The 23,670-nt window shown below is 45.2% G+C and overlaps 1 protein-coding gene across 1 annotated transcript in view; it reads right to left on the bottom strand.

Moving 5' to 3' along the window:
* Positions 1–1,115: 1,115 nt before the first annotated feature.
* Positions 1,116–23,670, bottom strand: part of RETREG2 (reticulophagy regulator family member 2) — a 41,543-nt gene continuing 18,988 nt past the window's right edge. The window contains exons 4-9 of the mRNA XM_056852050.1: positions 16,775–16,910; positions 15,609–15,693; positions 14,796–14,933; positions 14,285–14,379; positions 13,214–13,349; positions 1,116–1,777 (exon numbers count right to left, since the gene is read on the bottom strand). Of these exons, the coding sequence (XP_056708028.1) occupies positions 1,116–1,777; positions 13,214–13,349; positions 14,285–14,379; positions 14,796–14,933; positions 15,609–15,693; positions 16,775–16,910 (1,252 nt within the window). The remainder of the gene's footprint in view (positions 1,778–13,213; positions 13,350–14,284; positions 14,380–14,795; positions 14,934–15,608; positions 15,694–16,774; positions 16,911–23,670) is intronic.

Genomic DNA, 23,670 nt, shown 5'->3' with positions numbered 1-23,670 from the left:
CCCTTGGCTTTTGCCAGTTAAAAGGCTGAAATAAATGAAGCCCCTTAGCATTTCAAAAGGAAAAAAGGGAAGTTAGCAGGACAGATCAAGCTAAAGAATTTCCTCCGGTTGCAGGGAGACAAGGATTCTTCCCACTTTCACCCACATGCCATTTCTTCCCAAACTGCTCACTCCTTGAGGCTAGACTGATGACTGGAGCAAGGCCAGAAGATACTGCTCTGGCCAGGATGCAACACAGGGCAGGACTGGCTAAGCCAGGTGTTTAAAAAGTGAACACGAAGAAAGGGACAGACAGTAGAGAGCTATTTTGCCATTAAAGTGCAGCAGCAAGGAGGGGGAGGCGGAAGGGGGCTCTCCCAGATCAAATTAATTGGTATTTTCCAGATTGCATAAAGAGACCTTCTTGGCCAGCCAGGCTCATGGTTTACAACAGGCAGGAGCAGACCACACAACCCAGCTTGTGTCATAGTCAAACTACTGCAAGGAGGAAATGAAGTTGGAGGCATAAAATGATTAAGAAGGAAAGCTGGGATCAATGCTTGAGTTTGCAGAAGCCTTGTTCAGGGTAGGTGGGAGGGCCCAGTTGTACCCCCTTCATCAACTCCAACAAAAGTGCTCAATGTGGCATCAGCTTTAAAACCCTGCTTCACTTCCTTTTCCAAGTTTCTGACTCTGAGAAACATCTCTTCCCAAACCTGTTTCTCCACACCACCTAGTCACTATCCCTGTTCAATAAAAACAATTTTTTTTCAAAAGTTCTTCACATTTTTAAAACCTTCCCACCCCACCTCTATCCAATAAGACTGCTTTTCTTCCTACTGGGTGTGCAGGGATGAGCAGTGGGGACATGTAGCTGAGAATGCAGCATGCGGGGTGGGGGGAGGACCAAGAGACAAAGACAACTGCAGCGGCAGACCGAAAGACTGCCTCATCACTAGGAAGCTTGGGTTGGACACAGCACCCTGATGGGAAGGCCGCCATTAGGAGGAGGACTCACTTCTCCAGACATAACACTGAATGTGGACGGTTCACCATCCCCCAGTCAGCACTGATCAGACTCCACTGGGGGTCCATTCATCCATCCTTCCAGCTACAGAAAACCAGAAAACCAGGATCTAGGGGCCGGACAATGACCCCTCTTCACGGGGGCCAGAGGACTGCATTGGAGCATCTGCCTCTTCAGCAAGGCCTAGCTCTGCATCTATCTGCTCCAGCTCCCTCTGATCAAGCAGCTCGAAGTCGTCAGCTTCTTCCTCTTCCTCTGGCAGAGAGGCTGCCCCCACCTCCTCGCTCTCAGACAGTTGCGCTTGGAAGCTCAGTCTCTCCTCTGCCTCAGTGGGCAGGAACTCAGACAGAGAAGGCCCCTCACTGTCCTCAGAGGAGTGGAGCAGAGCTGACAAGGTGTTCTGCACCACTGTGTTGATGGCTGTGGTGACTATCTCTTGGCTCAGCGAATCAATGCGTACCCCCAGACCCTGTGCAGAGACAGTCAGGGGCTTGGTAGCTCCTCCCACCATTGCCTGCCCATTTCCATTGAAGTGTGTATTTACAAAGTGCAGGGGTGAGGCCAGGCACAGGACAGATGTGTCCGAACTCCCAACTGCTGCTGCCTCAACGGAGTCCAGCTGATCAGCAGCTTGGGCAGGCACGGCAAAGCTGTCTTCCTCAATAGGTGGTTGCAAGTCTCTGGAATGGAATTCTTCCACAGAGGGAAACTCTGCCAGATCCTTGGCGAAGGATTCTTCTGGCTCACTGGGCAGACTCTGCTGATCCAGATCTGGAAAGAATACCAGAAGTTAGCAGGAAAACAACCCACAATACCCAGGAAGGTCCTCCTCTAATCATTCCCCCCATAAACATACACACACCATGATCCCATTCTGATTTACGTCTGTCTTTTATTATCCTTTAACAGAAAGAAATTTGGCCTCTTACTCTGCCTTATCCTCTTTTCAAGCCCCGCAAGGTGAAGCTCTCCCAAAAACCAATCCATTATTGTATGCTACAAACCACACACCCAGATTGAAATAGCACAGTGGTGACCCTCCTGCAGCCTGGCTTACTAACTCTGCCACCCTCAGCAGGACACAGTTACCAGCTCTACTTCGTGTGTCATCATGTGGTGAGGCAGCAGACAATGATGAATTAGGAGTGGAGAGACCTGGGTTCAGATCTCCATTGCCATGTAGCTCACTGGATGACTTGGGAGAGAGTCAGCCTAACCTACCTCACAGGGTTGTTAGGAAGATAAAATGGGAAGGGAAGGGCAGCGTACATGATTCTGAGCTCCTAGGAGGAAGGGAGGGATAAAAATGAGATAAATTATTCTCACCTACACCAACTTGGTATCACAATGGCAAAGAGACTGAGCTGCAAATAAAACACTCCTGATCTGAATGTCACCCTTGCCAAGAATTCACTAGGTGGTCTTAGACACACTATTTTCTCTAAGCCTGAGCATCGACTACTCACTGCAGTGTGGGAATACTATTACTACCTTACAAAACAGAATGATAAGATAATGTATGTTAACACTCTTTAATGATACTGGCCAATTCGGCCCTGAACAATGATATCTAGATAAACAATAAGGAAAATAGTATTTTTTGAACTTGATTGACTGAGATAAAAAACTTGGCAACTGCCAATGTAGTATTAAAATCCACCCCTGCTAAAAGAACCCTCAAATTATCCAATTCACAAACAGATTTCTAGATAAAAGGCTTTATCCATCTGTCTCTAGGTTCGTTGAGCAGGTCGCAGCTAAACAAGGAATGCTGAAGAGTGTCTATTTGGCCAGAACCACACTGACATACTCTCTCACAATATGGTACCCTATTTAAACAACCCATTAACTCCCCTGATGGAACGGCATTTAGTCTAGCCCAGGGCTTCTTAAACTTTTTCCACTTTTCGCCCGATAATTTTTTTCGCAACTCCGGGTATATAGGTATATAAAATAGGTATACAAATCAAACATTTACTGATAATAAATCACATTTTTCACAACCCCCACAGTCAGTTACGTGATGCTATATGGGGTCGCAACCCACAGTTTAATAAGCTTTGGTCTAGCCAACATAAATAATCATCTGTATCATCAGATTGTTAGAAAATCAAAATACATTGGGAGAGACAGCGGCAAGTTTAGACCTAGGTACAGAGGTGAGCATACTCTACGTGCTCTTATTGTAGTACTTCTGAAATCCAGTTTCTGCAAGCAGCTCAGGATTGAAGAAATAGCTGCCAGTGACCCGCAATCCTTTAAGTCAGAAAGAGAGATTCCTAAAGACTGGACACAACATTCAACTAGTTTACTCCACGAGGTCTGGTAAGAGTCAGCTTTAAGTAGCTGTAAATATCCACTTGTCTCTGTGGAGAAATAAATCTTGACCCAGACTCTAAAAGCTGTGGCCCAAATCCAAGCTTCTAGGGAGCTAAGGCCCAGTTTGGCACGCAGTGATACCCCAGCAATAGTTAGGAGCCCCAGTAATTTTACAAAGAAAATAGTTCAAAAGGGAATCAACAGATTTTTCACAAGCTTCGACCCCTATTTTGAACAAAACGCTCTTAAGCCAGGTTTGGTGCCAGCTAGAGGATTTCTTAGATATGTTAATGATCAAAAGAGCTATAATACTTTAGCAATACATGCAGAAATTACCTGTAGTCATTCAACCAGCTCCTTCATTGAGGCTCTGCCAGTGAACACACTTGGCGTTCTGTTGCTGCTGGCCCTATTTGACACCACATTACAACTACCTACTGCGCATCTATCTACTAGTGGTGTGCTAGCTGCTGTATAGAATAGAGCACTTTTCTTCTCAAAGTGTTTACAATTTATTTCTGTGTTACAGGTTATAGGACATTGGATGGTTAGACGGAAGACATGCAGCTTGATAAGTAGGAAGAAGCTTGTATATTTATAAGGCTAAGGTGATTTTTGTACTTAAAAAATGGGTCTGCTTGGCTCAGAGTGTGCAAGCAGCCACACATCGCCTTGTGTTCTTAAATTGTTGCAACATAGTCAGGATTACATGAAGATGCCAGGATTACCTGAAGATGCCAATGTGTCAGGAGCAGGCCATGAGGATGGTATGTGGTAGTGTTGTTGTGCTGCTTCCAGGTGCTGTTGTGCTATTCTGTCCAAGGCCAGTCTAAGCCCCGTGTTTAGTCTTCATAGATTCCCATACTGTGGGAATCGCCGAGTGCTCCTTCCTGCCTGTTGAAGGGGGGGGGGGGTTTGCCTGGGTAACCGGTTATCTCCTTTTGCTCTCCCGTATATGCTGTGTGCCTTGCCTTTGACCCTTACTACTATGTTTCCCCGAAAATAAGACATACCCATAAAATAAGCTGTAGCAGCATTTCAAAGCATTTGCGCAATATAAGCCATACCCCGGAAATAAGACATGGTCCTGACGGGACGGCGTGAAGCTGGGAGGAGCCCAGCTGAGCAGAGGCGGTCTCCCGCAGCCGCTTCAAAGGCCCGGCAACCAGCGCCCCCGGGGCTGGGGCAGGGAAGGGACCCATGTGTCAGGAAGGAGGGGGAGAAGGCTGCTGCAAGCCTTTCCCACCCTTATATGGACTCTGGGGGCGGGACAGGAAGGGGGTGGTAAGGGGAGAACGGGAGCCGAGAGGGAGGACAGTTCCGATTCCCACTCGGAATGGCCGACGACTACCCCGGGACAGAGCACGAGCCCAGGTGGGGCTGCTTACAAGCTCTCTCCCCCAGCACCAACCAGCAACAGTCTGTGGTCTCTTTCATCCCACACAAACACCAGGGGATAGGGGAAAAGATTCAGCAAGCAGTCTGCTAGAGCCCAGAGTCTGAGGCCCTCTCTCCCGACGACTACCCCAGGACAGGGCGGAGCACGAGCCCAGGTGGGGCTGCTTACAAGCTCTCTCCCCCAGCACCAACCAGCAACAGTCTGTGGTCTCTCTCATCCCACACAAACACCAGGGGATAGGGGAAAAGATTCAGCAAGCAGTCTGCCATAGCCCAGAGAGATCATCCCAGCTCCACTGTGCAGATTGGACCCAGTTCTCACTGGATCCCTGATAAATAAGCCAGTCCTTACACATCAGCTTTGCTGGTCTACGGTATCTCTGCTTTTCCTGAGTATCTGTACCCCCAGACAAGATGAGTGCAAAAAGAAAGTTATTCTGTTGAGTACAAGAAAGGAATTGTGGAGGACTCCCAGGGCAAGAATCTTACGGCTTTCTGCAAAGAGAAGAAGTTGGATATCCGAATGGTCCAAAAATGGAGGGCAGATTACAATAACCTCAGTCTACAGGTGGACAGAGGAAATGCTAAGAAGCGCAAGTGTGGTTCAGGTCGGCAACCTTTATTTCCTGAGCTGGAAGACATGATCAGTGAATGGATTGCTGACAGGAGAGCAAAGGCTTTGGTTGTGCGCAGGGCTGATGTTCAAGCATTTGCCCTTGCAATGGCACCACAATTTGAAATATCCCCAGAGTTCAAAGCATCACAACACTGGCTGGATGGCTTCCTTCAGCGATATGAACTGTCTATCAGAAAATCAACAACACTGTTTAAGTTGGAAGATGCTGAAGTTATTAAGCGAGCATCGACTTTTCCAAATACCAACTTTGCAACATGATTGCTATGGATGAAACTGCAGTATTTATGGGTCAAGGAGCCCAAACGACAATTGAACAGAGGGGTGCCTCCTCAATCTACGTTCCCTCCACTGGCCACAAAAGTTCACGTGTTACCTGTATTTTGGCAATTCGTCTGGATGGAAAGAAAGTCACACCTGTTATCATCATTAACGGCAAGAAAGATAAGATTGAACGTGTGTCCGGCATTTATGTTCTTGAAACCGAAAAAGCCTAGTGCACACAAGCAGTTATAAGGAAGTGGCTCGATTTAATGCTGCCACTTGTTTTGCGAGGTGGCCAAAGAGGTCTGCTAGTCTGGGATCCAGCCAGCACTCACCGTGCTAAAGACATGAAGAACTTCCTTGCAGAGAGAAGAATAGATCAAATAATGATTCCTGCAGGAATGACTGCCTATCTGCAGACTCTTGATATTGCAATAAACAAGCCGTTCAAAGACCATTTGCGTATGGAAATTAACGACTACATTGAACATAGACTGACAAGAAATCAGCGTGGAAACTGTGAAACCTAGCCTGCAAGAGGTCGTGATTTGGGTGAAGAATTCATGGGATAAAATCACTGCCAGTGTTGTTGCCAATGCACTCCGAGCAGGTTACATGGATAAGAGCTGCTCATTTAATGAGAGCTCTATTGCTCGACATGAAAGATTGGGGCCAATGGTTCTAAAGGAAATGGAGTCGCAAGAAATTCAGGATGGAATTCCTGGTTTGGAGAGTTATGACGATGTTCCAGAAGACGAGTTAACTATCTTTGAATAAATGTAGATTGTTGTACCATACTTAATAAAAATAAGACATCCCCTGAAAATAAGCCATAGTGTGTCTTCTTGAGGAAAAATAAATATAAGACAGTGTCTTATTTTCGGGGAAACACGGTAGTGTCCTTTTGAACATGGCTTCTGAAACCTGTCGATTCTAACCAATAAAACTGCTTTCGTGAATTTGCCGTCTGCTGAAATCTGTTTATGGGTTTGCCGCAGGGCCAGAGCTTGCATTAGGACACTAGTCCTATCCTTACTTGCTGACCTTGGCTGGAGCCCTGGAGGGTTCGCCTAGACACTCGTCTCCTCGGTTTGGGGCGCAGAACGAGCTTCCCGAGGACGCCGACTTTCTGCGTGCCGTCTTGGAGGAGGCGCAGCAGACTAACGCAGAGTCCACCCGGCTGGTTGGGCTGGTGATTGATCAGTGGCATCTCCTGGCAGCGGCGACCCTCTGGAGGACTCAGGACACTGATCTACGTGCCCACAATGACCTTTTGGGGCTAGATACTTTGCTGGAGGAGGCCCAGTTGGCGCAAGAGGACTTTGCTCTCCTAACTCGGTTGTTGGCTGAGCTTGCGCTTCGAGGGACGCAACAGGAGTCGGCGGCCCCAATTCAGGGGCCTGAGTTCTGTTTCCCAATGGCAGGGGCTCAGGGGGGAGACGTTCCACAAACTGTTCCAGATCCCGCCCTATGCCGCCGGGAAGCACAGAACACTACTGCCAGGACAGTCCTGGTTCTTGTGGATTTCACTCCGACCACGGCGACGTCGGCCGACGTCGAGAAGATACTAACTCCTTAATTCGGCCCTGCATCTGCGGATCTGGCTCAACAGGTCCAACCGCTGTTGGGCCAGCACAAGGAAATCCAAATGCTCTTGGAGCAAGCGGCCGAACCAATTGTGACGGCTGCTGCCGCCGCCAAACTCAAGGCGGACCGAGTGCTCGCTGACTGGAGGCGGGTGGAGGAGCAACTGTTGGCAGATGTGGGCGCGGGCAACAGCAGGAACTGGAGCGCGGTCAATAGTGGGGGACTGGACTGGTCTTTCCCCTCGTTTTCTTTGGGCTCCCCGGAACCTGGCCTGCCCCGGGAAGTGGCGCGCAGGCAACGGCTCACCTTTGCTCCTGATGTGCAAGAGTATTCGGAGGAGGAGGACTTGTATGCAGAGGAGGGTGACTGGAATACGAACTACCGAGTCAGCCAAGCCCGACAGACTGGGGGGGCTGAGGAGGTTTCAAAACCGAGCTGTTGGATTGTATGGCCCGTATGCAGGACCAAATGGACGTGTTGATGTGTGAGTACGGTTGCTTACAGCGAACTCAAGGGGCGCCTGCGCAGGCACCGGTCCCAGGCCAAAAAACCCCGGGCCAGCAGCCTCCGATGCAGCCAGCTCTGGCGCAGCCAGCTCCAGGGCAACCTCTGGCACAACTGCCTCCGGGGCAGCTGGCCCCAGCGCAACCGCCTCCGGGGCAGCCAACCCCGGTACAACCGGCTCCCAGGCAGCCGGCCCCTGGTCAACCACCGGCACCACCACCAGTGGGACGGGTCTAGCCTGTGGTCCCGGTCGTGCAGTGGAAGCAACCCCGTTTGCGTGTGACATTTGATGGCTCCGTGGACGCTTTGCCCTGTTTCCTACACCAAGTGGACAGTTACATGAGAGAACAAGGGCATTCCTTTCCCACGGAAGACAGCCAAGTAAGATTCGTTTCCTCACTTTTGACTGGAAAGGCTGCAGAATGGATGGTCCTCCAGTTTGATACATGAGCCCGCTCCATTTGGTCACTTAATGAATTCATGCAAGCGTTGAGAAGACGTTTTGAGGATCCATTTCAAGGGGAGAAGGCCAAAGCGGCCCTCCTACAACTCCGTCAAGGATCCTCCTCAGTCCGAGAGTTTGCGGATGAGTTCCAAAGACTCACAAATAAAATAGTGGATTGGACTGAAGCTACCCGGGTGCATTACTTCAGAGCAGCGTTGCATCCTGAGATTCTAAACTGGGCATACATGCAGCGAGTCCCAGCCACCTTGGAAGAGTGGATTTTACTGGCGGAGGAAGTGGAAAGCCGCCACCAGTTTATTTCCCTTGCCCGACGGCAGGCCAGGGAGGGGGGAAGCCAGAGAAACCCTCCCAAACCTGCCGCTCCTCAGGCCTCGCGGAGGCCGGCTCTACCTCCGCAAGACCGAGCGTTGCGGTTTCAAAGGGGAGCCTGCCTCGTTTGCGGTGCCATGGGTCACTTCGCTGCCACTTGTCCGTCATGTCCGGGACTGCCGAGTCCCACTCCCCAGCCTGAGGGGACTCCTCGCGGGAGAGGATGCGATTGGGGAAGAGGCACTGCAGCCGAGCGGAGCATCGCTCCAAGATGAAAAGCGCCCCCAGCTCTGCACGCCAAAGAAGTGACAACAGACCTTTCGCCAGCTGACCAGTCGGGGTCCAGGATTGCAGTTACTGGGGAGGGCAGTTCCGCTTCTTCAGAGGAGGGTGACCACTGGAACTCCCCAGCCCTTAACTTGGGAGTCTCCCCTTGAACAGCCAAAAAACGGACTGGGTCTGCGGTAGAAGGAGCGATACCGCAGACCTCTGCAGGTGTTCCTGCGAAACCCGAGGCTCCTTTCATGGTGATTGAAGTAGAAGAGACTGTGTATGTAGATGTGAAATTACGACATTATAGAAAAGGTCCTCAATTACAAGTTAAGGCCTTAATAGACTCTGGATGTGCCCGCTCGTTAATTAATGAAACCACCTTTAAGGCGCTCCAAGTGAAATCAGTCCCTTTGCTGGCACCTGTTCAATTTGCTCAAATGGATGGCAGTGATTTCAGGGGGGGGCAGTTGACCGTCGCACTGACGGAGTGGCGATGGGAATTGGCCACCATTGGGAACAAATCAACTTTACTATAGTGCTTAATGTTCGATATGCTGTGGTGTTAGGAGCAAATTGGCTCAAAGGACACAGTCCCACCATAGACTGGGAAGCTGAGATTTTAACGTTCAATAGCCCGCTGTGTGAGTTACACCGATATGAAGTGGCCGTTAAAACCGTAATCAAACCAACTCCTGCCCTGGCCTCGGACACCTCCAGTCCGACCCAAGTGCCACCCGAATATCAGGACTTTGCAGATGTGTTTAATGTGCAGGAGTGTGATGTGTTACCCCCCCTCCCCACCGCCGGACGGACTGTGCTATTGAAGTGGTGGGGGATGGCAAACTGCCAAAGAGTGAGATCTACCCAATGAGTCCTATGGAACGGACGGTGCTCCGCGAATTCTTAGACAAGAACTTGGCTCGTGGTTTCATCCGACCCTCCACCGCGCCCTATTCGGCACCGGCTTTCTTCGTGGGTAACAGGAGATTTGTGTTTGTGTATTGACTTTCGAAAACTCAATGTTGTTACTCAAACGAATGCTTATCCCATTCCCCTCATATCTGATCTCTTGGGACAATTGAAGGAGGGACACATTTTCACCAAATTGGACTTAATCGAGGCTTATTACAGAGTCAGAATCCGGGAGGGGGATGAATCTTTGACAGCCTTTTCCAGTTGCTTTGGGATGTTCGAATTTATGGTGATATCTTTTGGATTAAAAGGGGCCCCGGGGGTCTTCATGCAACTCATTAATGAGATCCTCCATGATCTACTGTTCAAAGGAGTGGTGGTCTATTTAGATTATATTCTCATTTACTCTAAAACAGTGGATGAGCATGTTGCCTTGGTTTGAGAGGTGTTGCAACGTCTCAGAGACAATCAGCTGTATGCTAAAGTGTCTAAACGTGAGTTCCATAAGAAGCAATTGACTTTCCTAGGATATATTATCTCACACCAGGGACTGACTATGGATCCTGAAAAAGTGCAAGTGGTGATCGGTTGGGAACCACCCTCTACCCGTAAACAGGTCCAAAGATTTCTCGGGTTCGCGAATTTTTACAGGGCGTTCCTCCCACATTTCACTCAGATCGCACTACCCATCACGAACCTCCTTAAAACTAAGGGAAAGGGGAATACAGCCACCTTACCCAACGCCCGGGTGGAGTGGACCCCCCCCCTGTGTCAATCAGCCTTCGATAGTCTTAAGCAGCTTTTTACATCCGAACCTGTTATGCAGCACCCAGACTGCAATCAACCATTCGTAGTGCACGTAGACGCTTCTGACATAGCGATGTAGGGTGCGCTCCTGCAGCGGGGGGAGGATGGGCACTTGCATCCGTGCACTTATTTTTCTAAAAAGTTCACTCAATCTGAACTCAATTGGGCCGTTTGGGAAAAGGAAGCCACTGCGGTAAAGCATGCCCTGACAGTGTGGAAGCAGTTTTTAGAGGGTTCCAAGGTGCCTTTTGAAGTGTGGTCCGATCACAAAAACCTAGAGGCCCTAACGGGGGCCCGCAAGCAGTCCGCAAAGCACGTGCGCTGGGCGGACTTCTTTGCCCAATTTCGATTCGTCCTAAAATATGTACCAGGGAAGCAAAACCTTCTGGCTGACGCTTTATCCAGACTTCCCCAATATCCCACCAAGGTTGATCGGCCCACACAGTCGCTCTTCACCCCTGCCCAACGAGGTCTATTGCCCACCTTAGAAGTACAAACCCGTTCTCAGACCCGATCCCCACCGCCGCCACTTTTGGTGGGAGGGGAAGCCCCACACCCAGATGAGCTGGCAGCGCCACCCGTCTCGCTTCCTCCTCCCCCTGAGCAACTGACAGCCACAGTTCCCGAGGTGCGGGGACCTGAGCACACCATTCAGTCACTCCCTGCACCTGTGTCGTTTCCATCCCTGGTCCAGCTGCCCGCCGGCACAACACTGGAGGGGGTGGAGACTCTTCTTCACAGTTATCAAGCGGAACTTTCCTCGCAGGCCCTTCCAGCTACTCTAATTAAATGCGGGGAATTTTGGTACAAAGATTCTAAATTGTATGTTCCAGAAGTGTTGCAGGGGGAGGTTTTGGGTTTGGTTCATGGCGCCAAGACTGCAGGACATTTCGGATTTCTCAAGACATTGCATTTGCTACGGAGACAGTTTTGGTGGGCGGGCATGCGGTCAGATGTGGACACCTTCATCCGCAGCTGCCCCATATGTGCAGCAGCCAAACGATCTCAGGGCAAACCGCCGGGACTTTTGCAACCATTAGAGACTCCCTCAAAACCATGGGAAGTGATTGCAATGGACTTCATGACGGACCTACAAAGAAAGACAGTTCTTTGGGTGATTACTGATCTATTTTCAAAACAGGTGCATCTTGTACCCTGTGCAAATATCCCTTCCGCCCCGAAATTGGCCCGCCTCTTTGTGTCACGTCTTCCGTCCCCATTCCTTTCCACGCAAGATAGTGACGGATGGGTTCAAATTTCATGGCCAAATTTTGGAAAGCTTTTCTCAAATTGGTCGGAGTAGAACAAGGACTGTCTAGTGCCTTCCATCCCCAAACGGATGGCCAAACTGAACGGGTGAATGCGGTGTTGGAATGCTATTTACGCTGTTATGTTAATTACCATCAAGATGATTGGGTAGACCTGTTGCCTTTTGCTGAATATGCTTATAATAATGTGGTTCACCAATCCACAGGGTTCAGCCCTTTCCAGGTTGTCCATGGTAAAGAGTTTGGCCCCCTGGTCATGTTGATGTTTCTGAGGGGGGAGCTGACGTGGCCGGATGGGTGCGTTCCATTCAAACAACTTGGCCATGGCTGGTTAAAAATCTGGAGCGGCCAAACGGAAGTACAAGGCTTAGGCTGACAAACATCGTTCCCCCGGTAAGGAATGCAAGGTGGGGTATCTCGTCTATCTGTCTACCAAGAACCTATGATCCACCCGCCCGTGCGATAAACTCAGTGCCAAGTACGTGGGTCCGTTCCCCATTTCCCGGATTATTAATCCAGTGCCTGTAGAACTCTCCTTGCCCACGTTTCTATGGAGAATTCATCCTTGTTCCATGTCAGTCTTTTAAAACTGTACATTCCTTCCCAAAAATGGCATCCTGAGCCACAACCCGAAGTCCCTGAAATGGTGGGGGGGGGGAGGGAGGAACATTTTGAAGTAGCTAAAATACTGGATTCTCGCATTCGCTACGGTACCCTTCAATACCTGGTCCGCTTGAAACATTTCGGTCCCGCCCAGGATGAATGGGTGCACGCCTGTGATGTCTCTGCCCCCTGCTTGGTACAAGAATTCCATGCCGCCTACCCTCACAAACCCACGCTGGGAGGGTGAAGGGGGGTCTTTAGGGGGGCAGAATGTCAGGAGCAGGCCATGAGGATGGTATGTGGTAGTGTTGTGCTGCTTCCAGGTGCTGTTGTGCTATTCTGTCCAAGGCCAGTCTAAGCCCCGTGTTTAGTCTTCATAGATTCCCATACTGTGGGACTCGCTGAGTGCCCCTTCCTGCCTGTTGGAGGGGGGGGTTGCCTGGGTAACTGGTTATCTCCTTTTGCTCTCCCATATATGCTATGTGCCTTGCCTTTGACCCTTACTAGTGTCCTTTTGAATATGGCTTCTGAAACCTGTCGATTCTAACCAATAAAACCGCTTTCGTGGATTTGCCGTCTGCTGAAATCTGTTTATGGGTTTGCCGCAGGGCTAGAGCTTACACAATGTAACAGAATTGCAAATAGTCACTTTCTTGGACAACGGTGGCCATAACTGCCACCAACTGAATTTCCCTTCTCTCTTCCAGCCCAAGAGGTAGTGGATCTTTAATGCTAGAAGGCTGCACCCTTCATGCCTAGTTCCAAACTTTCCAGTTTCCCACAAGAGAACACACAATTAAAACCCTACCATAACTCCTGACTTATATGGGGCATTTATGCTTTGGCAGGAAGAAAAAAGGCACCTTCAGACACATCGGTCAGTTGCGGTGTGGTGGCTCTGGAGACAGTGAAGCCTCCGCTCTCCAGGATGGAAGCTTCCTCATCTGAAAGTTCAGAGTCTGTAATTGCCAGGGCCAGGGCCGTCTTCTTCACATCTACCTGCATGAAAGAGAGACACAGGGAGGACATTCTTCCAAGGCATAACTCAGTTCACTGGTGCCTGTGGCTAAAAATGCCAAGGGAAAGAGTTCTAAAGAGAACACGATCCTGAACAGCAACTCGCCCAAGCCCGCCCACGTAAAAAGATTTCCTGCTTCTTATGTTTTTGTTAAAAACAGTGACTGAAAGCAGGTATTTCACTGAATAAAAATTAAGAGGGCAATGTCACCTACAATCCCAAATTACAGCTAACTACTTAATATGGAGAGAATTTGTATTTTCTGTCATCAAGAGCATGGAAGATTACATCAACTTCATCTCAAGAGAAAAAAGGTTTGTTTGAGCCGGTTGTACTTTACATTTCAAACTGGGAGATGCACTAAAAATCATCTTACTGAATAAAAAGCAATATCAAAAGGAATGACATCTAAAGAAAGAATGATTTATAGTTGATGCCACAGAGATTAGTTATAATGTTGTTCAATTAAACATGACCTGTTGTAGCAGAATTAATGGCTTGGGAGGGTTTTTTGAGATTTAAAGTTGTATTGAGCATGGACTTTTCTGGTCCAAAGCAATGGAAAAAAACCTCCCTTTTTCTCGCAGTGTAGGAATTCAGTCCAGGCCTCAGTTCCCAGGTCTAACACACTCCCTAGGTAGGTTATACATCCAGTCAATGTCAGTAACCCAGGGAAGAGTATTATTCTATCTAAGTCACTCCCTCCTTCCAGAATATGAAGTCAAATTGGAGTCTCTAGGCTGGCTGGAAAGCAGGCTATAGCCACACAGTGTGTTCCCCCACCCCCCACCCCCTTTGCGAAGGCAGGCATACACCAGGCCCTGCAAGCAAGCCCTTCATCTTGGGATCACCTGAGGGAACCCAGGTCATGGGACTGAATCTCCAGGTCATTGTGTACCACTGCTGTTGCCCTTACCACTGGGGAATGACCAGACAGTTCTGCTTCACTCTCACTTTCTGTCTCTGCCATTGGCTCACTGCCAGCTTCTGGCTCATTCTTTCTTTGACGCTCTGTGGAGGGGAAAAAAGAAGAAATGCTTTAAGCCAGTGTCAAACTCACTTGTTATGAGGACTGAATATGACAGAAGCAGGGGGTGGCTGTCTCACCAGTCCAGATCGGAAGTGGGTAGGTGGGTGGGTGCAGCTTGGCTTGCGGGCTGGATAACAACGCTCAAAGGGCCGGATTCGGGCCTTATCTTTGAAACCCCTGCTTTAAGGGGCAGCAATGGGGCTAGCCCGCTGGAGAGGGTTTATTAGAAGTGCCATACAGCCTGCACTATCTGATGACCACTGCCTCAAGTGCAGCCCAATGTCCAGCCATCCCCATCACCACCCAGCCCTCTTTATGCCATTATTAGTTGCCAGGCTCTACCCCACAGCTTATCAGAAAATAAGGCATTTCAGGTTGGAGGAAGCCACAGCCTTACTTTTCTTTTCATGTTTAAGATGCAAAGTCTCCACCTTCATGCTGTAGTCTAGTTTCATCAGGATGGGCTCCAAACGGGTGTACATTCTCTGAATAAGCTCATGATACACCACCAGCGGCCACAACAAGATGCTGAGCACTGGAGATATGGAAAAAGCCCAGAGAATGTTAGGAAGATATAGACCCCTATGGCCAAAGGCAACCAGTGTGGTTTTTAACTTCAAGGTTGCTTTAGCAAGCACAGGGGTTCCCACTGCCCAGCCCATCAGCTACTCATTAGGCTGAGTAACCTGTTGCCACACCCAAGCAGTATTCTGGAAACAGCAGCAACCAAAAAAACACCCATCAGCCTGGACAGTCTATAGTTCAATTCAGGTATCAGGAACAAACTGGTGTTTGTTTGCAAAAGGCACGAACTTGTCAGGCTCATGTCTGCCCACCCTCAGTCTTCCCTCCTGCGCAATATGCCAAGACTGAAGAAAATTGTTAGCTAGTTCTAGTTAGCCATGCAGGAGCCTTAAATGCAGGCTAGTATCATTCCCAAAAAGTTGAATTCTTAACCAGTTTTGCAACAGCTTTAACTCCTTCATTACCACCTTCACAGCAGGGTTGCTCAGCACCACTTATACCTTGACATAAACTATCAGTGTGCTATTTGACAGAGAAGCAGAAAGGAATTGTGTTATATGCTTTTGTTTCTTTTACACAAATCTGATACAGAAGATTCCTGGACTCAATCCTAGCAGCATATAAAAGAACTTTGTTAAATCAAATGTCTAGTTCCCAGGGATACAAAAGGTCCGGTGATACTCACAGACGATGTAGGAGATCATGATTCCTGGAACATAGTGTCCCACTACAGCCAAAATCAAGCATGCTGAGCAGACCCTGGCACAGAACTTGAGAGGAATAAGGAAAAGAGGGACAGAAGAGAAGAAATGCTCAATGAGATCGGGTGTTTTCAGGAAACCTAATGCAGCAAACTCGGCAATGGCTTACATTGGAGTTGTCTTCACAACCCCAGAACTGATGTCTATTTAAGCAACAACTGTGCTTTATCCCTACAATTATTTTACATGCTTTATAGGTATACGGCACCCAAGTGATTGATACCATGTTGTTACAGTGGCAGGGCAGCATGTATAACAAGCCTCAAGGAAGATAATTAAAACTAAGAAGTTGAGCAAACACAGGTGGAAGGGGGAGAGAACAGCAGGCTGTCTACCAGAAGTAACTGCCAAGTGGATAACTCCAAATTTGAAATAGCCCAAGTAACAGTTTTCTTATGTTAATCTTAGCACTTAGATGATTGCCAACAGAAATGAAGTTTGCCTACAGCAGGTAAAGACTAGTAAAAAAAACTGCATTTCTTTCAAAGGTCTACTTGCACATTCGGCTTCTAATATACATTAGATACAACACTGCTCATTCCTCCAAGGACAGGCTGTGATCAGTCTACAGAGAGTACTGTTTGCAAGCCATGCTCACCCATGCGCCAGGTTCTACAACAAAGAAACCCAAACCTCCAAATAAGGTTGTAAGTACAAGCTGCAATAGAGCTGTGGCTACACCAGTAGCAGTGGGTCTGGTTTATCCATTCCAGAAGCTTCTTCCAAGGAATGTCCCATGACTTACTGAGAACAGCTGGGGGCAGTCCACTTTTCTAGAGTGGAATCTTTGGTCAAGGGCCAATTCTCATATTTTATTTCCACAGTATTACAAGATCACAACTGTACATCAGGATTACTAAATGAGTGTTTGCACTGCATGTAAACATGGGTGGAAATACATGCTTTTTCCTTACACAGAAGTGATAATTTCACAGGAAAAATCACCAAGTGTAAGGAACCCTTAATGCTTACAGCAAGTACATATTACCTAACTCTCTCTTTTGTGCCATACTCCAATAAGAGAACACAGGAAATATTTTCTCTGAAGTAGCCACACTCCTGTGGGGAGCCCTAAAGATTCCCAGCATACCTTGGTGGGATTCTGCCTCTTGTACTGTAACAGATCCTGCAGGTATAGCCTGAATGTAATCCAGCTCTCAGCCAAGCAATGACAGAGCTCTGGGACACTCAACAAGTGAGGCTGTGCTCCTGTCATCTCGCTGTAACTATGGAAACAAAAAAAACAGTGTTAATGGAACATGCTCAGAATGGAGCCTTGTTTACTCACGTGAGGGCTCCTGTTCTGGGGTCGAAGGGCATCTTGCAGCAGCGGGTTTTGCCGTCACGTGCCCAGGGAGGAAGGACTAAAGTTTTTAACTTCCTGTCTTTCTGGGCGGGAAAACCGCCTGAGCCAGTTTGAGGACTCACTGAGCTAATAAACATGTAAGTATAGAAACAAACCACACTACAAGAAGAAACATCTGGAAAATAGAAAGGTAAGTAAAAACCCAGAAAACACATGCAAACACAAGGGGTTCCCTGGCCTATTGGGAATACAGCTGGTTTGGAAAAAACTATAGACTTCAGCTTAGACTAAGTCTGAGGCAGGGTTTGTCCTATGGGGCGAGATTTTGCAGACGTCTTTTTGGGATGAATACTCTTGGGCGGGCAAGATGCCCTTCGACCCCAGAACAGAAGGAGCCCTCACGTGAGTAAACAAGGCTCCATTCTCGTTCTGGGTCTCCAGGCATCTTGCAGCAGCGGGATCTCCAAGAGCTAGACCGTTTGGGTGGGCCTAGGATTCATCCAAGACGTGCTGCAACACCCTTTGGTCGAAGGATGCATCAGCAGAAGACATGGTGTCTAATTTATAGTGTTTTATAAAGGTGGAGACCATGGACCAGGTGGCCGCACGGCATATTACCTCCACAAAGGCTTGCCTGTCGAATGCTGCCGAGGTGGCAGGACTGCGTACGGAATGAGCGGTAATTCCAGTTGGAACTTATATGCCTCAGTTTTGCACTGTCTGAAAGCATAGCCAATAGCTGCTCTAGACATTTTTAACCCTTTTGACAGGTTAGTCAGGTAGATAAACAGTGAGTCAAATCTCCTAATGGGGGCTGTGCATTTTAAGTACATTCTTTTTTATATATATATATATATAAATTTTATTGGGTTTTATACTAGAAATTTTCCATTGCATTAAACAACATCTATGACAATATAAAGTTTCAATTCTAACCTAAAGTTGTTATAATTCCATAACATATAATAAAGAAAAGAAAAAAAGAAATGGAAAATTTTTGACTTCCCCTTCACCTCTATCTTCCTCTTAATAAAAAGTTCATCCCGTCGTAGTTAATCTAATCTTAATAAACTATCAATACCATATATAAAAAAAAACCATAATCTGTTAGTAAATATAATTATGCTTATTCATTATAAAAAAGACCAAAAATAATCCTCTGGATCAGATTAGAAAATATTCTTCCATTCTTCCCAATTTTAACTCATATTCACAATAATGCATCCACGCCCCCCATTCCCCCAGAAACCGAGCGTCATTTTCTTCATTTAGAATAGCTGTGAGTTTTGCCATTTCTGCCACTTCAAACATTTTAACAATCCAGTCTTTTTTCTCAGGAATTTCTAACCCTTTCCATTTCGCTGCATAAAGCAGTCTCGCAGCTGTTGTGGCATAAATCAAAAAGGTTCTTTGTGTTGATAAGTCGTCTGGAATCATACTCAATAACATCATTTCTGGTGTTTTGGGTATATTCTTTTGTAGTATTAGTCTCAATTCATTATAGATCATGTCCCAAAAGTCTTTAGCTTTGTCACAGGTCCACCACATATGATAAAAGGAACCAATTTCTTTGTTACATTTCCAACAGATAGGGGACATTGTTTTATAAATCTTTGCAATTTTCTTAGGTGTTAAATACCATCTATACATCATTTTATAAATGTTTTCTCGCACTGACTGTGCTTTTATTCCTTTTAGATCTTTGGACCATAGTCGTTCCCATTTATTTAAAGCAATATCATGTCCCACATTTTGAGCCCAGTCGATCATAGTTGGTTTAATCGTATCCTGCTCACAATATATTGTTAAAAGGAGATTATACATTTTAGAAATCAGTTTTGTATTATTATCTAGTAAAATCCTTTGAAAAGAAGATTTTTCTTTAGAAAAACCTTTTTTAGCATCTTGTACAAAAACTGATTTAATTTGGTAGTATTGGAGCCATTGTAAATCATCCTTAAGAAGTTGAAAGTCTTTTAGTGAGCATTTCTTTCCGTCCCAATTAATTAGATCTTGATAAGTAATAAATTTGTCTGGTCTAAGTGGGCGCAATGTTAGCATTTCTTGAGGCGATATCCACATCGGTGTTTCTGGTTCCAAGATGTGTTTATATCTCATCCAGATACGAAGTAAAGAGGACCTGATTATATGATTACGAAATGTTGCTTGTAACTTAATTTTATCATACCACAAATAGCCATGCCATCCACTTAAGTTATTATAACCTTCCAAGTCTAGCAAACGTATATTTGACAAATTCATCCAGTCTTTTAACCATACTAAAGCTACCGCTTCAGCGTAGAGTTGAAAATTAGGCAGTGCTAAACCTCCTCTAGTTTTTAGATCCACCAAATATTTATAAGCAGTCCTTGGTTTTTTCCCTTGCCAGATGAAGTTTGAAATGTCTTTCCTCCAAGTATCAAAATATTTAGTGTGTGATATTATTGGCAAATTTTGGAATAAGAAAAGCATCCTTGGTAAGACATTCATTTGAATCGTTGAAATACGTCCCATTAGTGACAATTTTTTATTTGACCATATAATCATATCAGTTTTAATCTTATCCCATAACTTGAGGTAATTGTTGGTTATCAAATCTTTATTCTTTGCAGTAATCCAAATTCCCAGGTATTTAACTTTGTTGGCTTTCTCCCAACCAGTATATGATATAAATTCCTGTTGCTGTGTTTCCGGTAGATTTTTAAATATTATCTTTGTTTTTTCTTGATTCACTTTGAAGTCTGATATTTTCCCAAAATCGTCCAAAGTCTCCCGAAGTATATTCATTGACTGTGTTGGGTTCTCCAAAGTTAAAAGTAGGTCATCCGCGAATGCTCTCAACTTAAATTCATGTTTTTTAATTCTTAACCCGCGGATGTCCTCCATACTTCTTAGTTTCACACATAGCGGTTCCAACACCAACAAAAATAAAAGTGGAGACAAGGGACATCCCTGTCTGGTCCCTTTCGTGATTTGGCAATTATCTGACATTGATTCATTAACCAAAATTTTAGCCTGTTGGGAGGTATAGATAGCCGATATACCTTTCTGAAAACGATCTCCAAAATTCAATTTATCCAAAATCCGTTTCAAAAAGTTCCAGGAGACCATATCAAAGGCTTTTTCTGCATCCAAAAATACAAAAGCCGCAGTTTGTTGGATATTCTGGTCATAATATTCCAATGAGTCTAGTAAAATTCTTACATTGTCTTTTATTTGCCTTCCTGGTATGAAACCTGCTTGGTCTTCGTGTATAAGATCCTTAATGAATTGTTTTATCCTACATGCCAAAACCGAAGCAAAAATTTTGTAATCCACATTTAACAGCGATATGGGTCTATAATTGGATGTTTTTTTCTGGATCCCTTCCTTCTTTAGGTATCAATTATATAAATGCATGTGACCAAGTCTCCGGAGATGTTCCCTCATCCAAAATTGCATTGTAAAGTAAGCCAAAAAATCCAACTAAATTGTCACTAAATGTTCTGTAAAATAGTGCAGTAATTCCATCTGGTCCAGGTGTTTTATCCGTTTTTTGTCTCAGTATTGCTTCTTGTATTTCTTCCCTTGTTACTGGAGCTTCAATACATTCTCTCTGGGTCATTGATAAAGCTTTCATCTGTATTGAGTTTAGAAATTTATCTATTTTCTGTTTTGGAGTATTTTCTTTCTGATATAACTTAGAATAAAATGAAACAAATTCTTTCTGAATTTCTGAAGTTGAATAGACTGGTCCTTTAACAGTTTGGATTTTTGTTATAACCTTTTTTTGGAATGCATCCTTCAATTGTGTTGCTAAAAGTTTTCCTGGTTTATTTGCATATTCAAAATACTTTTGTTTAGCAAGTTTCAAGTTTTTATTCATTTCCTCCATTATTACCAAATTTAATTGATGTTTAGATGCAGAAATCTTTATTTGAATTTCTCTTTTCTCCTCTTCCTGTGTTACCGTTACCAATTTCTGTTCCAAATTTTGTAAATTCCAAAGTAAATTGTTTGTAAATTGTAATTGAGTCTTCTTCCAAGCCGAATGTTTCTGTATCATAAAGCCTCTCAGAACAGCTTTGAATGCATCCCAAACTGTATTTAAAGAAGTTTCCCCATTAAGATTAATTTCAAAAAAGTATTTCATTAAAACCTGTAATTCCTTATGTATCTTGTTATCTTTTAGAAGTTTATCATTCATTCGCCATCTAAATGCTTGTTTATTGTTCCAATCAAAAGTAACAGGATTATGATCAGAAAAAGTTCTGGGTAAAATATGGATTTTACGTAACTGAGTGAAAATTGATTTACTGGCCCATATCATATCGATTCTGGAGTGTGAATCATGTCTCGCTGAATAAAAAGTGTATTCTTTAGCAGTTGTATTCATTGTTCTCCAAATGTCTTGTAGTTCTAATTCTGAAGCCATAGTAAAGAAAGTTTTAGGTAAGCAACCGTCATTGATGTCTTTTGCTTTTGATTTTTTGTCCAATGATGGGAGAATAACTCCATTGAAGTCGCCCATCAATAAGATTTGATCTTTTGCGTGTTGGGCTATCAAATCATGTAGATTTTCATAGAAGGATTTTTTCCCTTCATTAGGTGCATAAATTCCAACCACTATTGTCCTTTGTCCCAATATTTTAGTTCTAATAATTACAATTCTTCCTTCATTATCTTTGTATAATAGTTCTGGACAAAGACTGGGGTGGGCATAAATTACCACTCCCTTTGTTTTAGTTTTAGCTGAGGCAATAAATGCTTGTCCAAGCATCTGTTTCTCCAAATATTTTTTATGCTTTGAAGCTATGTGAGTCTCTTGTAGACAAATTAGGGAGTATTTATATTTCTGTAGATATTTGAAAATTCTAGCCCTTTTAGTTTTCTCATTCAGTCCATTTACATTCCAAGAAATTGCTTTTGCCATAATGTAGTATTTTTAACAGAGTAAAAAGTCTATAATTTGGTACCTCCTTCTGCACCTTGTGCCTCTTCTTCTTCCTCTTCTTCTTCCTCCTTCTCCCCAGATAGTTCTTTAAGGTCCATTTTATACTTTCTCAGAAATTTCCCCACATCTGCTTGAGATAGAATTGTCGTTTTCACTTCCTTGTAGGTAAAAGCCAAACCTTGTGGCATGATCCAGCGGTATTTGATACCATTAGCTTTCAATGTAGACACAAAATCTTTGTAGTTGTTCCTCTGTGAAAGTAGATGCCTTGGAATATCCTTCAGTAATATGAGAGGGGAATCTCCTGCTGACACTGGATTTTCATAGTGAATCTTCATAATCTTATCTTTAACTCTAGTGTCATAAAACACTATCATCAAATCTCTTGGCTTAGATCTCCTCATTCTAGCAGGTAATGGTATCCTGTATACTCTGTTAATGGCTTGTTTTAATTCTTGTTCATCTATCTGAAATAAGTAGGCCAAATTTGGTAGTGCAGTTTCTTTATTGTCTCCCATCATGTCTGGAAAGTTGCGTATACGAAGGTTAGTCTCTCTCACTCTCATCTCCATCATTGCCATTTGATTTTTTGCCGCCATCTGATCAGTTTGTATTATTTCAATCTGTTTTTCTTGACTTGTTAATTTTTTCTTTGTATCCTTATGCTCATCCATCACTTTCTTAATTGATGCATCCATCGCTTGCATATCTGTCTTCATGACAGTCATTTGAGTTTTTACTTCTTTCAAGTCTCCTGTAACCACATCCAACTTCTGATTAATAGCTTGGGATGCTTGACCAAGATTTGTCATCATAGAAGTCAACTGTGCCATCTGTGTAGACATCTGTTCAAACTGTTTATTTGTTGCCTCTGTTTGTTTAGTTAGCATGTCCTGTAATTTTTTTTCCATGGTTGAGGTTTGTAGTGATTCCCTTAGTTTAGTATAGGCAGGGCTGTGTAGTGAGCCAGAGCGGGGTCGAGTTCCCGACATTTACATTCAAAAGAAGCTGATAAAATACATGTCCACAGACAGGGCCTTTAAAGTACTAATTAAAAGATAATGATTCAAATATCAGCCTTATAATTTTTTCGGGTTGAAAAGAGTCGAAATTAGCTCTAAAATTGCGTTTTAAAGTTTTGAAATACCAGTGAGTTTTTTTCGGTCGCTCTAGGTCGGGCTGATCAGGAAGTATACAGGAAGTTGCTAGTGCCGTGGACCTTCTACCGCCTCTTCTCGATGGTTGTTCCTTCAGGAATGATTTCAGAGTAACTCGAGTGCGATGCGTAATCAGTCCTACGACTACTTCCTGTTGTTTTAGTTCCGATGATAGAGAGGGTGTTATAGAGGGTCTTCCGTTCCAGGCACTCCCTTACTGCAAACGTGGCAGGATATTCTTTTCGCCGGAAAATCAGGAAGAAAAATCACCCTCCCCTTCCCTTGGACCCATTGGTGATAATTCTTGTCAATCAAAAGGTATCCTTCCGACTCTTTATTATGGTTTAGGCTGATCGGATTGATAAGGCTCCTGTCGCTAATCCCGATGGCTAACTCAGATCAAACTTTTTCAGTTCGGATTAAGGAGGAGTGGGGGTCCCAGAAATATTCTTATCAGCCCCCCGTCTGTTCAAGTTTCCAGTAGGTAGACGAAGAGTTCTTTTGTACTCACTTGGGTGTCAAGAGGTGAGGTTCTTTTCTTTATGTAGTCCTTATGTTGGTATTAAGGTGGTGGAGGGTGGAGCTTGATG

The sequence above is a fragment of the Euleptes europaea genome, chromosome 6 (genome assembly GCF_029931775.1).
Source record: "Euleptes europaea isolate rEulEur1 chromosome 6, rEulEur1.hap1, whole genome shotgun sequence".
Taxonomy (NCBI): Eukaryota; Metazoa; Chordata; class Lepidosauria; order Squamata; family Sphaerodactylidae; genus Euleptes; species Euleptes europaea.
Note: the sequence above shows the minus strand (reverse complement) of the source record. Positions and strands in the feature narration are given on the sequence as shown.